This window comes from Acomys minous (genome assembly GCF_964271855.1).
Source record: "Acomys minous genome assembly, chromosome: 17".
In the NCBI taxonomy this organism is placed as follows: domain Eukaryota; kingdom Metazoa; phylum Chordata; class Mammalia; order Rodentia; family Muridae; genus Acomys; species Acomys minous.
The window spans coordinates 54,800,374-54,813,193 of NC_140500.1; the positions used below are offsets into that span (position 1 = coordinate 54,800,374).

The following is a 12,820-nucleotide window of genomic DNA, read 5'->3' on the forward strand; positions in this document are numbered from 1 at the left end:
CTTTGAGCATGAGTCCTGTACTTAGGGTTTTAAATATCCCCCTTAAGGGTCATTGCTAATGAGACCACCACTTTTCTTTCTTTCTTTCTTTTTCTTTTTTTTTTTTGGTTTTTTGAGACAAGGCTTCTCTGTGTAGCCTCAGCTATCTTAGACTTGCACTGTAGACCAGGCTGGCCTCGAACTCACGGGGATCCACCTGCCTCTGCCTCCCGAGTGCTGGGATTAAAGGCATGCTAGACTGCCAGTCTTGCTCATTGCTAATTTACCAGCGTGGAGCCTTGTGGGAGGAAGTGAGGTTTTTGGACCCCAACATATCCTTTGTTTCCAGGCCACTCTGTGGTCAGCAAGTCTGCCACTATGAAGCTCTTTTCTCAGTACACTCAAGCCAACAGGCCAAGGGGGAAACTTTGGAACTTATCCCCAAACCTTACCTCCTTATAAGTTGTTTATCTCAGAGCCTTCATCAACACAGGAGTGACAACACAAGGCAGGGCTGTCACAGCACACAGGACTAACGTCTTTATACTAATGGGTTCTTGTTCCAACAAGACAAATCTTTGTCCATTGTTCTGTTCCTGCCTCCTAGGAAGCTGCAGACCCTTCTGCATTTAGATTCTACACATCTGGTTTGCTTTCTTCTGGCTTTTAATTGTGCTGTTGAAACTCAAATGTCTTTTTTTTTTTAATATTTTTTTAAATTTTAATCTGTGCATTGGTGTGAGGGTGTCAGATTTTGGAGATACAGACAGTTGTGAGCTGCCATGTGGGTGCTGGGATTGAACCCAGGTCCTTTGGAAGAACAGGCAGTGCTCTTAAACACTGAGCCATCTCTCCTGCCCCCCTGAATGTCTCTTCTTTTTAAGCAGTGCCAAAACAAGCCAGAGCCCTGTGCATGTCATGCACCGAGCCACATGCATGCCCCCTGCACTGTACCAGGTAAAGAACACAGGTGAGATTGATGGGGGAGGGGAGTGTAAAAATTCCAGCTGAAGAGTTCAAGGCACCTTGTGAGGCTGTCACTGCTGGGTGAGAGGGCTGGGGCTTTCTGCTGTGCCTTCCCCTTTTCTGCCTTGGTGTCAGGGCTTCACTACCACAGGGTGTCCTGGGACAATCGTGGGCTTTACTCTGGAGACACTGTGTTGTGGGCACTTGGCTTCCAAATGGCCTTAATGTCTTAGGAAGGAAAGGTTTCTCTTTGCTTCCCTGTAGTTTCTGGACTCTAGACTTTCTACCCCTGGGATGAGTTTCACTAAACATAATTTTACGGTAAAGCATTCATCTGGGGGCTAAGGAAATGCTCAGTTTCTAAAACACCGAGGACATGGCGTTCTATTTGTTCTCAGAAGCTATGTAAGGTGCCAGGAGAAATGGTGTGTTTGAGCAGCACTGGAGAGGCAGGGACAGGCAGATCCCCGGGGCTCAGTGGCCAGCCAGACTACCCTACTTGGTGAGCTCCAGACTGTCTCAAATAAAACAGTGGACAGTGCCTGAGGGGTGACACTGAGGTTGTCTTCTGGCCTATACACACTTGCACACAAGCATTCATTTAGACTTTTTCATGTTACTGTGTGTGTGTGCGTGTTTGTGCAGGTGTGGATCAGAAAACAACAGTCGGGAGTTAGTTCTCTTCTTCCACCATTGGTTTCCAGGGATAAGCCCAGGTGGTCAGGCTTGGTGGCTGGTGCCTTGCACAGCCGTCTCACCAACATCATTTAGACCAGTGGTTCACAGCCTAACGATGAGACCCTTTAATACAGTTCCTCATGCTGTGGTGACCCCGGCCATAAAGTTATTTTTGTTGCTACCTCATAACTAATTTTGCTACTGTGATGAGTCATAATGTAAATATCGGATATGCAGGGTGTCTGATATGCAACTCCTGTGAAAAGGTAGTTCGCGCTCCAAGGGGGTTGTGACCCACAGTTTGAGAACCATTGATTTAGACTTTAAATTTTATCGATAAGTCATGTTGTTAATGTCCTAGATGCTGTAGGTTTTCTGCTTTATACACACACACACACACACACACACACACACACACACACACACACACACATTTATTTTGAGACAGGTTCTAACTATGTAGCCCTGGCTGCCCTGGAACTCAGAGATCCTTCTGCCTCCACTTCCCAAGTTCTGGAATTAAGGTGTATGCCGCCATACTATTTTTATTTTTGAGACAGGCTCTTATTCTGTAGCTCAGCCCTAGCTTGGAACTTGACGCAATCCTCCTGCCTAAGCCCCCTGAGTACTGGGATTACAAACACGAGCCATTTATCTCTTTAATAATAATAATAGTAATAATAACAATAATAACAATAACAATAATAATAAATAAATAAATAATAGCCTAGTAGTAATAGGCTTTTAACAATTTGTTCTATCAGGCTCTTTTCTCTTAAAGCAATAGACATTTATTGATTTGTTTTCTGTGGATTTTTAAAAGTAGCCTCTTAGATTGACTACTTAATTCGTTCACTTTTAACCTTTTCTTTAAAAATAGCATGTATTTGCAGCTATGATGCCTCTGCCAGCTGTTGGCTGCATCCCTAGGCTTCCACACACAACATTCTCACGGTATTAATTTTGGAAAAGACTTGAGGGTTACACTATGAGGTGCCCTGACTCGAGCTATTTAGAAGGGCACACATTTGGGCCTGTGGTTTTCTCCATTGATTAAATCTCATTGGCTTCTGTGCTGGCTAGTTTTATGTCAACTTGACACAAGCTAGAGTCGCTGGAGGGGAGGGAGCCTCCAGTGAGGAAATGCCTTCGTAAGATTGAACCGTAGCAGGCTTCTTGGTGCCGCACGACTTTAACTCTAGCACTCTGGAGAAAAAGGCAGGCAGATCTCTGAGTTCAAGTCCAGTCTGGTCTACAGAGCAGGTCCCAATACAGCTTGCTAATAAGTGGTTGATGTGTGAGGGCCCCGCCCACTGTGGGTGGGGCTATCCCCCAGACAGGTGATTCTGAGTTCTATAGGAAAGCAAGCCAGTAAGCAGCGCTCCTCCATGGCCTCTGCATCAGCTCCTGCCCTGACTCCTTTCGATGACGAACAGTGGTGTGGAAAAGTAAGCCAAATGCTTTCCTTTCTTCCCCAAGTTATTTAGTCATGGTGTTTCATCACAGCAATAGAAACCCTAGCTAAAACAGCTCCTTTTACACCTTTAAAAATATTTATTTTGGGGGCTGGAGAGATGGCTCAGTGGTTAAGAGCACTGCCTGCTCTTCCGAAGGTCCTGAGTTCAATTCCCAGCAACCACATGGTGGCTCACAGCCATCTATGATGTAACCTGATGCCCTCTTCTGGCCTGCAGGTGTACACACAGACAACACTGTATACATATTAATAAATAAATCTTTAAAAAATATTTATTTTTATTTATGTGTGTAGATATGAGTGTATGCTATGCATATGCATACATATACAGAGCATACAGAGTGTTAGATCTCCTGAAACTGGAGTTTCAGGCAGTTTTCAGTGGTATGTGGATGTGGGGAACCAAACCCTGGTCCTGTAGAATAGCAAGCACACTTAACTGCTGAGGCATCTTTCTAGCCCCTGTCATTTGCTTCTTATTTTTCAGTATTCCTCATGGTTGTACACCTGCCAGTCCCCAGCACATGAGGCAGAATTCTCAGGCTATGGTGTATGTGTGTCTTTCTGTCACTCTCAGGAGGGGAAACAGCCTCTGCCCAGGCCACCAGCCTGTCTTATGGGAATTAGTTTTTATAGATTTGGGAGAGGTTTATTGTTAATAAGAACGATCTGGAAGAAACTCAGGCCAACATGTAAAGAGTAAAGTGAAATGCTGCCGTAAAGTGAGATGCGGAGCCCAGGTAGAGGGAGATGCTGACCCGGACGTGTCTCGCTCTCCTTTCCCAACCAGATACTCAATGTAACAGCAAGCAGCTCCTCTTGACACCGCAGTCATCTCTGTGACCTGCCCCTAGTGAACAAGGGTCACAGGAGAACAATGCCCATGACGTTTAAACAGTCCAAAACAGCAAGGCCCATTAGCTTTGTGGACGTTTCACTTTAGTTTCAGCATTCCATGCCTGTGTCCTCTCGGTGGCCTGGCTCTGCCAACCGGTTCTTCTCTAACTGGTGCTTGTGTTTACAGTCAACAAACACCAGCCAGCGTGGGCACTCTCCGGTCCTTTCTGCTTCATCGCAGCGTCCCATTGGCTTTAACTCACAGCTTAGCCTAGGTTAGTCTTTATCACTACCTGCCAGGATACCAGCAGCAACCTCCTGCCTGGCCATTGATGGGTTGGTTGCCTGAGGGCTTGTGCATTACTGATCTTGAGACCTAATCGGACCATAATTCCTACGTCAGAAATGAGTTTCCTACAGGACAAAGTCTATACCTACCCAGCCTACCTATACCTACCTACCTACCTAACCATAACCCTTCACTCTCTAGGGCCTGACTCACCTCCACTGCCCCAAACGACACGGGCTGGGCAGTCAGGTTGACCTGTGGCTAGGTGAAGGAAAAGAGGGTCCACACACCTGTATTCTGACTATTGTTGCTTTGCCTTGTGTCCTCGGGCTAGCCACTTTGTCCTCGTGTCCAGGGTCCTCACATTGAAGGATAAACTACAGAGCCGCTAAGTGCTACCCATCTCTGTCTTCTGCACGCTCTCCCTTGATGCCCACTCTCCTGAATATGACAGAGCATGTCTACTCTGTCCTTTTCCTTGAAGTCCATGTCTTGCCTGTACCTTTTCCTCAGGTCCTGTTTTTCTAAATAGACTTGAAGAGCCCAGATCTATCTAATGACACCCCCTTCAATGAGGACTGAATATAGTTTGCAAAAACATCCAGCATAGGCCAGGCGTGGTGGCACAAACCCTTAATCGCAGCACTCGGAGGGGGCAGATGGATCTCTGTGAGTTCAAGGCCAGTCAGGGATACAAAAATATAAATTTTTTTTTATCTTTAAAAAGTATAATGATATTTTATATCATTTTATAATTTGGGGGGGCCTTTTCTAGTCACCCACTCTAGCTCCCAAATAATGAGACAGAGACCTCTTAGATTTTTTCAACAATCTTTTAAAGTACCAGAGCTGGGCAGATATTGATCTATTCTAACCCTCTATGCTAATCTGGCTACTTCCCAGCCACGCGCCTTGATTACTTGTCACATTGGTCCTGCCTGGGCTGCTTCTGCCCCATCAGGTCAGTCCTCAGAGCCACGGCCTTTCTCTCTCTTCTTCTCTGTCTACCCCAGACTGAAAACAGAAGTCCAGCCTCCTTGTCCTCTGCCCAGTCATTGGCTCTCAGCTTCTTTATTAACCAATCCAGAGATCACTGGGAAGCAATGTTTACACTGCATTGGTAAAGGGAATTCTTCATAGAAATGACAGTGCCCACATCCGGACTGTAACCAGATCTCAGGGCACAGAAATCAGCATCTGAACACACACTGCACAAGACCAGCCTCCAGCAAAAAAAGACTATTTTTATTTTATGTCTATGTGTGTCTGCCTGCCTGTTTGTGCACCATGTGCATGTGTGGTGCTCACAGAGGCCAGAAGAGGGTACCAGATCCCCTGGAACTTGAGTCAACACCAGTTCTAAAGCATGTGGGTGCTGGGAACAGAGCCCAGGTTCTCTGCAAGAACCCACAAATGCCCCTAAACAATAAGCCAGTCTCCAGTCTCTTCATTTGTGTGTGTGTGTGTGTGTGTGTGTGTGTGTGTGTGTGTGTGTGTGTCTGAATATATGTCATGTGTCTGCAGATGACCAGATGTCAGAAGAGGGCATCAGATTCCCTGGAGCTGGACATACAGGCAGCAACAGTATGGGTGCTGGGAACCAAATCTGGGTCCCTCCAGAAGAGCGGCAAACTTTCTGCTGAGCTGTCTCTCCAGTGCCCCTCCCTCTCCCACCAGACAATCTTATGTAGCTCAGACAGACCTGGTCTTAGCCCACACCCCCCAAATACCCCACCCCCACTGCTTGCATTACATGCATGTGCTACCATGTCTAGCTACAGTTTTTTATTTTGCACATGTGCTTTCCTAATTTATTGTCTATAAGGAAAAATCCCACAAACCTCTGGGTGCTGGACAGATACGCCCTGGACGGTGTTTTCTCTGCTCCTTAAAGAAGCAGGGCATCTTTCCATCTTGAGAACTGCCAGGGCTTCTCTCTGTATCTAGAATGGCTTCTCCCAAACCCAGCTTCCTCAACGTTCCATACATCCTATGAATGTCTCCACAGAGCGAAGGGTCCCTCAGCTGCCTGCCCACTGCCCTTTGTGCTTAAACAACCTTGCTACAGTGTGGCTCTGGGCCCACATGTTGAGAGATTTCCCTGTTCTCCTGAGACTGAGGAAGAGTAATGCCTGTCTTGTTTGCCACCATCATGCTTGGCACAGGAGAGGGAAGCGCCGGCTAGAGAGAAAGGCAGTTCTCACAAGATGTCTCATGACAGGGACAAACCTTGCCTCAGGCTGTGAAAGCCAACTGGAGGTTGAGGTCTAAACTACACCCAAAGGCAATAGTAGTGCCTCAAGGGTTAAGAGCATGAACTGACAGGAGTTCAGTTCCCAGCACCTATATGGTGGCTTACAACCATCCGTGGGCACCCAGCACGCACGTGGTGCACATGCATACATGCAGGCAAAACACTCACACACATAAAATGAAAATAAACTACACCTGACACAGAGTTCAGCTCTCTGCTCTTGCCGGGGCTCCTCACCAAAGCCTGGCCTTCAGGACCCCTAGGCCACGTGCCCCAGCAGGCCTGTGCTGATCCTGCCCTCTGTTTCCTTCACTGAAGCTAGGGGCCCGGTCTACTGCACAAAGGGTGCGGGACCCGCTTCCCAGGGATGTCCCAGGGTGGTGAAGTGCGAGGCTAGAGGTGCAGGTGCGAAGCCAGACTCCGCAGCAAGGACCCGCCCCCGAGCCATCCACTGCATCGATTGGGCGGCTGAGCGCCTGAGTGACAGGTATGCGGGCCAACGGAGCTCGCGCGCGCCGCCGCCTTCGCTTTGCGCGCCCCCGATGCCGGCCCGGGCGCCGCGGCGCTGCGGCTGCGGGCGGCGACGCTGCACCATGGCCCGGCCGCTGCGGGCCGCCCGACTGCCGCCGCCGCTACTGTTGCTGCTGGCCGCGGGTGAGTGAGGCCGGGCCCCGCCGCGAGGGCGCAGCGCGCACAGGGCCAGTGCTGGTAGCGCCGCAGAACAAAGGCTGTGGGGCGCGCGGGGTCGGCCGCGCGCGGGGAGGAGGCGGCGGCGCGGGGCCTGGCGCGGGGACCCCCTTAGGCGCCGTGCCCTGGGCGCTGGATGCTCTGTGCCACGCGCGCGCACGGGGACAGCGGCTACGGGGCCGCTGCACCAAGGTGTCGGTGCCCCACCTCTCGCCAGGTGACAGGTGACAGGTGATCAGTCTGCGGCCACCAAGCAGAGGGGCGTGTGCGTGCGCGCGCGCAAGGATGTAGGGAAGCGCAGCAGGGAGGCGAGAACGCACGGGTGGCACCCTTGGAGAAATCGTATCCTAAAGGTCCAGCGGGTCCCCATAACGCTTGGTCCAGGGATGCCGAGGGCTGAGAGCGAGCTGCGTGGCCGGGGTGGATGTTTACATGTACGTGGAGCTTGCCTGGGAAGGCGTGTGCGTGTCGTTGCGAACGCGTGTTCTCGACTGCGCGGGGCAACTTTATTAGGAGCTGACAAAGGGCTAGGTCTGCGACAGCGACTGCCGCCACTCGGGGCTGTGTGTGAGACTCGGGTACGCGGGTTTCCATTCAGCAGTCTCACCAGGTACCTCGTTAGAGTGGGTGTGTGACAGGTCGGGCCCTGCGGCAGGTAAGAAATGGATTTGTCTGTGTGAGAAAGAGACAGCTTCTCAGAATAGACGTGGGATTCAGGGGTGTGTGTGTGTGATTCAGGGGTGTGTGTGTGTGTGTGTGTGTGTGTGTGTGTGTGTGTGTGTGTGTGTGTGTGTGTGTGTAGGGGGCAGGCACAAGAGCTTGACAGGCTCAGAAGCAAGCCAGCGCCACAGAAGGGGAGGGAGAAAGGCTGCCTGCAAAGGTGGTGGGTCAGACCAGGACATGGTAGAGCAACTTCTCACGCAAGGGTGGAGCTGGGACCCCATCCTAAGGTGGGCCTGGTGCAGGAGCAGGGTGCTGGGCTGGGTGGGCTACAGGACTCAGTGAGAATAGCCCCGAGCCGCTAACCCCTCCTGTGGAGACGGGCATGGAACTGGCCACTAGTGCTCAGGCAGTTACCCCACCAAAACCCACCCTCCATAATGTATGTAGATTTGAGGGGGGTCTCTGTAAGGGGAGGAGCCGACCTTGCTTGATGTGGACAGGTGGTGGGCCCTTACTTTGAGACTGTTAACGATAGAACACCCCAGGAAAATGTCTGCAGGAGCTAAGGAGGCTGTAATTCCAGCTCTAGAAACCTAAAGAGGGAGGCAGCTTGGGAGTGCAAGGCCAGGGTTAGTTGCAGAGCAAGACTCTATCTCTAAATAAATAGATAGATAAAAAGAAAATAAAACAAAAAGGCTGGGAGGGGTCCAGCCCCTCACACTGCTGTGGCTGCCGTGGGGCATGTCGGGTTAGCAAGAGCACAATTTGGGGGGAGCTGTCTATTGATGTTGGCATCAGACATCTACTCAGGCCACCTGCCTCTTTGTACATAGCTCTCTCTCTGGAAGGGCTGCTGTCTCCCCCGAGTGGAAGCCACAACCACCAGCAGTACAAGTCAGGACCCAGGCCTGGCTCTCAGGGCCCTATCCTAGTGACCAGTGGCATGACAGCCAGGCTCCCTCCCTCCTCCACACTCTCTCCACTAGCATGCCTCTGTACAGGCATGCGTGTGTCTACCAGCCTGCCTCTTTTTTATACCTTTGTGTAGAAGAAGAAAGCGTTACTGAAGCACTCTTTCTCAGCAGTGCACGGCAGTGGAGCCCGGGTGGGGGGTGGGGCTGTAGGATGGGGGTGCTAGAGCATTTCTGTTGTGGCTGCCACTCCAGGCTATGGGGGCAGAGTGGCAGATGCTGCCCAGCCACCTCCCATGCTGGTGTCTGCTAAGGGCTTAGGGGGATCCGACTTGAAAGCTGCTGACTAGGGGAGGGCGGTGTGCAGCTGGTGGGAGACAGAAGAGCCTGCCGGGAACGGTGTGTGAAGACACACTAGGTTCCAGGGGCCTTGGCTTTCTGTGATCTTAAGATAAGCCTGTTTCCTTAGTCCCCTTTTCTGGGTTTGTTGGGGTCCTTTTTTTTTTTTTTTTTTTTTTTTTTAGGCTGATACCACCATCTCTGCCTTTTCCTTTCTGCCTCCCTTTGGGGTGATGAAATAACAGAAAATCCAACGGCTCAAGGAAGAAAATGAATCACACAGAGAGCATAATTCCGGGCTTTTTCAGTCAGGTGGGGGACCCCACTGAGGCAGACCAGTTATTAAATGAAAAAGTAATGATATGCAGAGCGGACAAGGCTCACCTTCTATTCTGGTGTCCTCTTAGGGTTCGTAGAACTGAAAAGAAATAGCCTGTGCCACCCCTCAGCCCCCCATATTGCCTAAGTAATTACACACTCCCAAAGCCTTTGAAAATATTTAGGTCTATATAAAGACAGAGCAGCCATCCCCAGGAACACACCTTCCAAAGAATGAAATTTGAATGGGAAAAAGTGAAAACCAAGGAAATAATCAGATTTCTGCCCTCCCCACCCCCATCCGCACCCCCTTCTACAAAGTGAAATTTCAGTCTTTGTTAATGCCTACAGACCACCAGGAGAGGTGGAAAAAGAAAAGGAGGTGCTGTGGGGTGGGGTGCTGCTGGCTTCTGGGGTGCAGATGGAGGCTGAGAGTGGACGCTCCCGCCTGCATTATGGAAGGTATCAACGTGCAGACCCAGGATGAGCCTAGCCAGAGTGCTCTGCACACCGACCTGGCTGATCAAGAAGCATTGCCTCCCACACCCGTGGGAAGTGCACAGCCCTACTCTGCTGTCTTGGGGCAGCTGGCTGGAGAGCTGGGCAGTTCAAGGTCCAGCTGGCTTCTGTGCCACACTTAAGTTAGTTTTGTTGTTGTTGTTGTTGTTGTTTGGTTTTCCTTTTTTTCAAGATAAGGTGTCACTGTACCTCTTGCTGTCCTGGAGCTCACTATATAGACCAGGCTGGCCTTGAACCCAAAAAGTTCACCTTGCCTCTGCCTCCCAAGTGCTGGGATTAAAGGCGTGCCCACTACACCCAGCAAAATTAGGTTCCAAGGAGGCAGTGCAGAAGCTCCCAGTCAAGCAGGCCACACATCTCTTCAGGACCCGTGTGGAGTATGAGTCGAGACTCTTGAGGAAGAGCAACGTTACTTTCCTTCTGTGGCTGAAGCTGTGTCTTGCCCAGCATCCTTGCTGAGGCACAGCGTCTAGATGAAGCTTTGCTCCTCGTGGCCTCAAAGCCTGGCTGCTCAGGCACCCTGGGAACCTGCACAACATTCGGGGCTTAATTAGCACACACATCCCTCATCACCTGACGTTTTCTTCTTCCTGGGATGCATGAATGAGTTTTTCCAGATTGGTTTCTCTCATTTGGCTCCCTGCCACCCCTGCTCCTCAGCCCTGGGGAGGCTGCTTCTACAAACGAGGGCTGCTGTAGCAGCTGGTATCTTGTATACAATTTAGATTCCATTTCTCCCCCCTCCCCACACACACACAAACTGCTAATTTCCCTGCAGGCAGAGACTGTCCAGTGTCCATCTTTGTATCAGCAGGGAGGGCCTGGCATGCCACTTGGCTCAGACCGACCGACCGAAAGCAAGCTCAGGAGTGATCACATGATTCTTGTATGAATTTTACCTGCAATAAGATGGGTACATTCCCTGTGAGTAAATCTCAGTTTTAACAGGCATTGGGGTGACAGGAATCTGCGGATCTGTTTCGCTTTTTTAAAATTAGAAAATAAGTGTTAAATAAGTAAGGACAGTTTATATAAGTGTTTCTAAACTGGGCCCCTGTGGACCTGGGAATGAGAGATCAGTGGAGGACAGCGTTCTGGAGGCTTCTTTGCAGGAAGGAAGAGCCTCCCCCCTCCCCCCTGGACTCAGCTTGGATCCTCTGAGTGGTCAAAGAAAAGGGGTGCCCTGCAGTCCTCAGTGCTGGTACCCTTCCTTGGTACGTACAGCCCTTGGGACAGCTATGCTGCCTTGAATAGCGTTTGATGCAGCCCAGCCCATCAGATAATGACTTCCCACACCTCCTTCCCAGAACATCTGTAAGGCCTTTCCTGTGGGGAGAAGCAGCTAATTACAGCTCTTTCTATTAACTTAATCCCACGAGTCCTCCGTGATTTCATCTGTAAAACAAGAGGGATCAACCCAATTATTATTTATTCACTCAAGGGCTTGTCGTGTACCAGGAACTAGACACGGCAGTGTCGGGGGACATGCTTTGTGCTGAGGGAGTCTGGATGATTGTTTGGTACCCTCGGGTGGGCAAACGGTAGGGCCAGGACTGTGATGACAAAGAATGGCATCCTGCCTAGGCTAGTAACCAGGAAGGCTGCTCAGAAGATGTTTGGGAAGTTGGCTCGGTGGATAAGAGTGATTGCTGAACAAGCTTAAAGGCCTGAGTTAGGGTCCCAGCACCTACAAGAAAGGCTGGGCATGGCTGCGCATGCCTGTAACCCTACTGTAACCCCAGCTTTGGGGCCAGAGACTGGTAGATCTAGGAGTTGACTGGCCAGCTAGGTAAGCCTCCATCCCAGTGAAAGACTCAAGGGAAGCTCAAGGGAAGAAAGCAGAGAACAGAAGAGAAAGCCACCTGACACTCTGGCTGCTGCATGTGCAGGCATACTCACATGCACACAACACACACATACATAAACACATACATACACACATACGAACACACATATACATACATACACACATACATACATACATGCTTACACACTCATACACACACACACACACACACACACACACACACACACACACACTGAGGGGAGGAGGCAGGGGTGGGGGATGGGGAGGGGAGCAAGCAAGCTCTGTGCCCAGAGGCAGGAATAAGTTAGGCAGATGGGAAGGCTGAAGAGATGATTCAGCAGGTGGGATCACTTGCTGCTCTTGCCGAGGACTTGGATTCAGTTCTCAGCACCCATATACTGCGGTTCACACCTCTAGTTCCAGGGGATCCAGTGCCCTCAGCCTGGCTCTCTGGGCACTACATGCAGGTGGTACATGAAGGCCCACCTTCAGGAAAAATAAAAATAAATCCATCTTTGAGAATTAGACAGGAGAGATGGGGGAAAATGGATGCTCATGCAGAAGGCGTAGCATATATGAGGGGGAAAAAAAGGAGCTTGTAATGTTCTAGAAATCTCTAGAAACTCAGTTTACAGCACAGAGCATGAGTGGGAAGACTGTGATGGAGAGCGATGAGGGGTACTGGGGTATATGCACTGATGGAGAGCCCCCCCATCCCTGTTAAGGATCTGGCTGGGTCGTCTTTGCGGTGGGACGGTAGCTACAGATTTGGCTGTCAGAAAGCTGCTCTGAGTTTTGCTATTCCAAGTGCGCTCTGTGGACCAACAGCATTACTCATCCAAACGGAGCCAGGCACAGTGGGTGAGTCATGTGTACACTTAGGCCTGGTGGCACTCGGCTCCAGAGGAGAGTGTGGAGGAGCGACGGGACGCAGTGAGCGGCGGTGGGGAGTCCTGGAGGAGCACCCGAAAGGTCTCTGGCTGGGGCGTTGTCTCAGTGGAGAGTTGCAGAACTCAAGGATGTTCACGGGGCCAGCATGTTGGAAGGGTGGAGCTTGGAGAAGCCGCCCTACCTCCTTAAGGTGTTGGCCTTTGAA

At 50.6% G+C, this 12,820-nt stretch overlaps 1 protein-coding gene across 1 annotated transcript in view; it reads left to right on the forward strand.

Annotated features, from left to right (window-relative positions):
• Positions 1-7,002: 7,002 nt before the first annotated feature.
• The window catches only part of PODXL2 (podocalyxin like 2), a 31,507-nt gene continuing 25,689 nt past the window's right edge, over positions 7,003-12,820 (forward strand). The window contains exon 1 of the mRNA XM_084766481.1: positions 7,003-7,134. Within this exon, the coding sequence (XP_084622607.1) occupies positions 7,023-7,134 (112 nt within the window). The 5' untranslated portion in view covers positions 7,003-7,022. The remainder of the gene's footprint in view (positions 7,135-12,820) is intronic.